The sequence below is a fragment of the Malus sylvestris genome, chromosome 7, assembly GCF_916048215.2.
Source record: "Malus sylvestris chromosome 7, drMalSylv7.2, whole genome shotgun sequence".
NCBI classification, from domain to species: domain Eukaryota; kingdom Viridiplantae; phylum Streptophyta; class Magnoliopsida; order Rosales; family Rosaceae; genus Malus; species Malus sylvestris.
The window spans coordinates 15,774,567-15,778,790 of record NC_062266.1 but is presented as its reverse complement, the minus strand read 5'-3'; the positions used below and the strand labels follow the sequence as shown (position 1 = coordinate 15,778,790).

Sequence of the window (4,224 nt, the reverse complement as noted above, 5' to 3'; positions counted from 1 at the left end):
AAATATGGGCACAAAAAGAAATTAATATATGGGTACAAATTAATACTGAAAAGAAAATTGGTACAAATTAAAAATGGGTACAAACTAAAACTAAAAATATATGATAAAAAATTTAGTCATAAATAAAAATATACTAATTGTAACATTTTTAACATTAAATGAATATATTTAGAAATAAAAAAATATTTTATTATTGAAATAATTAATGATGTTATTAATACCCAAGGACTAGATCAAAAATTGAAAAGTAATAGAATTTTAATCAATGTAGTAGCAAAAGGAAGGATGAGAACCTAATTTCTTCTTATGATTTTATGTAATCAAACCCTTTAACAAGAGGGATTCCCATTTTTCTAAAAAAAATAGAGACATCCTCTTGACTGTTAGATTGACTTTAATGAAATTGTGTGGTTGAGATTTAATCACAGGCTACACAATCTCAACCACACAATTTCATTAAAAGTCAATCTAACAGTCAAGAAGATGTCCCCATTTTTTTAGAAAAATGGGGATCCTCTTGTTAAAGGATTCCTATACCATACATATATTAATATTAGTATAACTAAAATGAAATTGCAGTAGCAAGTGGTTGCGTATTTTCTTGTCGTTGTTGTTGTCTTCTTAGAACGATTAAGACTCTAACTACAAATTATTATAATTCATGAAAGGCGTAACTATTAAGTTTAGTTTGTTTCTTTTCAAGTAACATCGAACTATATTTTTGTTCAACTATATATGTTCTGCTGAGACAGGTAGGAGCTGGAGCCTAAAGAATTGTTTTTATTCCAAATTGTCTATCCAAAGATTATCAGTGTGAACTACTTGAATTATTAATTTCATATTTTCTTTTACTTTTACTCGTCTTTCTTGGAGAGAAAGAAAAAAAGTTTCCATGCATCAAGCATTGGATGATTTAAATTGGTTTAGATTATTATTACTTTTATTATGGTCCCGTAAAAATCCAGATCATCCAATTAGGACAGAATATTCGTGTTTGGCAACATCTTCAAGTGAAGGGAATGATTACATCCCCAAGTTTGAGTCTACACGTTTGAATCTTGACATTACGACATGCAAAAACATTATTTTCTCGTGTAAAAGCAAAGAGCGTTCTAATGGTTACGTCTACCTTTCAAACACAACCTTTACAAACAATGGCTAAATTAAGATAAGAACTAATTAAAACAAACGCCAACTTTTTGACCAAATGCACAATCCATACATATAATCTTCTCCAGCTAATTATCCTTCATAATTTCACGTAGAAATTTGGAACCAAAACCCATACATAATACTCACGTACAATTGAATCGTCGACTTAATTAAAGTAATTGTCCATGTAATGGGGTCAGCACGGAAGGGATCCTCATTTTATTTAAAAAATAGGGATTAGTTATGGGACTCACTCCATATCGAATTTGAACGATCCGAACTATCTATTTTGTAAGTTTCGATTCATAAATCATCCTTGTAAAAATTCAATTCAATCTGAAAGATTTGCCTATATAATTATCACGATGAAATTCAATGTTTTTCTTAGAATAAAGTGTTCGTCAATTTTTTTGAACTGAATTAGATACCTCAAATATTTCCGATTTGGCTAATATTTTGTAAGGATGATCTACAAGGTGCAACTTGAGAAATAACAGGTTCGGATCGTTAAAGTTCGATATAGGGTGGGCTCCTCAACTAATACTCATTTTTATAAAATTTAAAATTTAAAATTTAAAAAAAAAAAAAAAAAAAAAAAAAAAAAGAGAATCCCTTCCCTTAAAGGCTTCCATGGGTTCAATTGCCCATCGTTTAGATTAGCTTTCGGACCATCGTTTGGCTAAGTTCGCACTTTTCATTGGCACTGCACTAGAGCGGAGTGACTCAATGAGTCCATTTAAGATGTTCTCTTTCACGACGTTGATTACACTTGAGTTGAGTTGAAGTATTAATAACATCGTTTTTCCTTAAAAGAAATAAAAAAAAAAAAAGCAAAGTAATTGTCTATTGATTAATTAATTATTAAGTAATGTAAAATAAAATCTCTTCTTAAAATTTTAAGAATATTCATCCATTGTTTTCTCACTTAGTACTCAATGAAGCTGTCAAGCAAGACTATTCAACCTCTTGATTTCTACAGTAATGATTTGGTTTACTGCATACTGATTGCGGCACATGACTATGGACATATATGTCATCTGTCTTCCACATTGAGGACTGAAAAAACAATGGATGCATGAAGGGGGAAACTTCTGAAATTCAACAAAGTGGCTAAAGCCTAGTTGGAATAACAGCCATTTTCCCATGTGCCTCAACAAAAACCCAAACCCCTCTCAATTAGTCTCAACCATCCCCATTTATGAAAGAGTCTTCCACTCTTCCCCATCCTTAGGAGGGAGAAAAACATTTTTTTTACCAATTGTAAACAACTATATTTCTGTCTTTCTCGTCACCGAACTTAGGACTTTATACAGAGCAAAGCTTTCATGTACCCATCACGTTATGAAAGAAATAAACACATATCTAATTGTATGAATTGTGTCATTATAAATAAATATATACAAGTTAAAGTCCGCGTCAATAAAGACTATACATTAGTCATCTTACACCCAAATTCGACACATTTCAATAACGTAATTCAGACTACCGCATACTAACGAAATATCTTTTTCCCATATTCTCCCTCTGCTTTTAATTTCAATCACTCTACTTGGCCTTTGTAATCATGGCTCCTATTGCCATCATTACTATGGAAAGCCCTCTCTCTCTCTCTCAAGTACAGATACAAACACAAAAATAGCCATGTGGCTCACCCTTTGTCTCCTGGGTTCTGCCCAGACATCTCTCCTATTTAAAGAACAAGAACTTTATTTCTCACAAACCACATTTCTGTTAGCCTTCTCTTTTCCAAGTTTAAACTCTCTCTCTCTCTCTCTCTCCCTCCGAGGCAGCAACTGAATTGTAGAGGAAACAATGTGTTTGAACTCAGAAACATCTCCATCTAGTCCTCTTTACTCTTCTTCTCGCCTTCGAAGGCCATCAAAGCAAAACCACTTTCGAGTTCGCCGCCTAATTAACAGGTTTGTTCCTTCACAACCCATTTCTCTCTCTCTCTCTCTCTCTCTCTCTCTCTCTCTCTGCCCCCCCCTCCCGCTCTATTATTCTCTGTTCTTATCATGAAAGATATTAGTGTTTAAATTTTGTTTTTTAACACAGGAACAGGAAGGGAAGACCAGGAGCGGCAGCAACAGAGGCAGAGACAGGAGGAGGGGCAAAGATAGAGATGCAAATGAAGAACTTGAAGCTTTACATGGAGAACCAGAGCATTATAGAAGAAAATAACAAGCTGAGGAGAAAAGCGCTTCTCCTCGTCCAAGAAAACCAAGCCTTGTTTTCACAGCTCCAACAAAAGCAGCTTTCTCTCACCAAAACAACAGCAGCAGTACAAAATGCATGAAGGATGCACTAATAGTCCTATGAAGCTGAAACATCGATCATAGCAGTACTACTAGACGAATTATGTAAACACATATATGTTTAATGCTTAATTTTCAATTTTCATCAGAAAAAGTTCCAATTTTCATCAGAGAAAGTTTAAATAAGTAGTAGGGACCTCTCTTAGCCTTAAATTGTTCCTTCATCTCCTTGTTGGGGGACTGATATTATTCCCCCCACCTCACTTTATTTGTGGGATAATTTTGGTTTAGGTTGCAAACAAATAATAAAATATGGTATGCTATATGGATGATTTACACTTTATGCATGTACAAATATGTGTAAATATCATTTGCAATGTTTTCTTCTTCTCTTTTTTTGTGGGAACTGGAGAAAATGAAAAATTCTCGAGTGTCAGACGTGATGAGTGATGTGATGAGGAAGATAAATTCATACATGTTTGTAGGGTGATAGGCAAATTTTCTCCTAGCAAATTAAGAAAGGATGTTACCATATGTCCTCTCATTGACAATGTTTAATGTAAAGGTTAATATAACTTGAGATCCTTTGATGCATATATGTCTTTGGTAAAGGTTAATATAACTTGAGATCCTTTGATGCATATATGTCTTTGTCTCCTCAAAAACCAGGTGGCCCAAAGTGTTGATTCTCATCCCCCCCCCAACACAAACCATCCCACAGAAGATAGAGCAGATCAAGAAAATCACAACCCTATGCACAAATGTTCATAATCAATGGCAGAAAGCAATTTTATTTCATACTAATACATATATATAT

General features: G+C 33.6%; 1 protein-coding gene across 1 annotated transcript; it reads left to right on the top strand.

Annotated features, from left to right (window-relative positions):
- Positions 1 to 2,832: 2,832 nt before the first annotated feature.
- Positions 2,833 to 3,762, top strand: LOC126627647 (protein LITTLE ZIPPER 1-like). Its single transcript, XM_050297159.1, has 2 exons — positions 2,833 to 3,071; positions 3,208 to 3,762. The coding sequence occupies exons 1-2, from the start codon at positions 2,965 to 2,967 to the stop codon at positions 3,446 to 3,448; spliced, it is 348 nt and encodes a 115-aa protein (XP_050153116.1). The 5' UTR covers positions 2,833 to 2,964; the 3' UTR covers positions 3,449 to 3,762.
- Positions 3,763 to 4,224: the final 462 nt, after the last annotated feature.

Bases quoted from the DNA above. Each gene is read 5' to 3' on its own strand.
- LOC126627647 (XM_050297159.1), top strand. From the start codon at position 2,965: ATGTGTTTGAACTCAGAAACATCTCCATCTAGTCCTCTTTACTCTTCT. The intron at 3,072-3,207 runs GTTTGTTCCTTC...TTTTTAACACAG, and splicing joins GTTCGCCGCCTAATTAACAG to GAACAGGAAGGGAAGACCAG.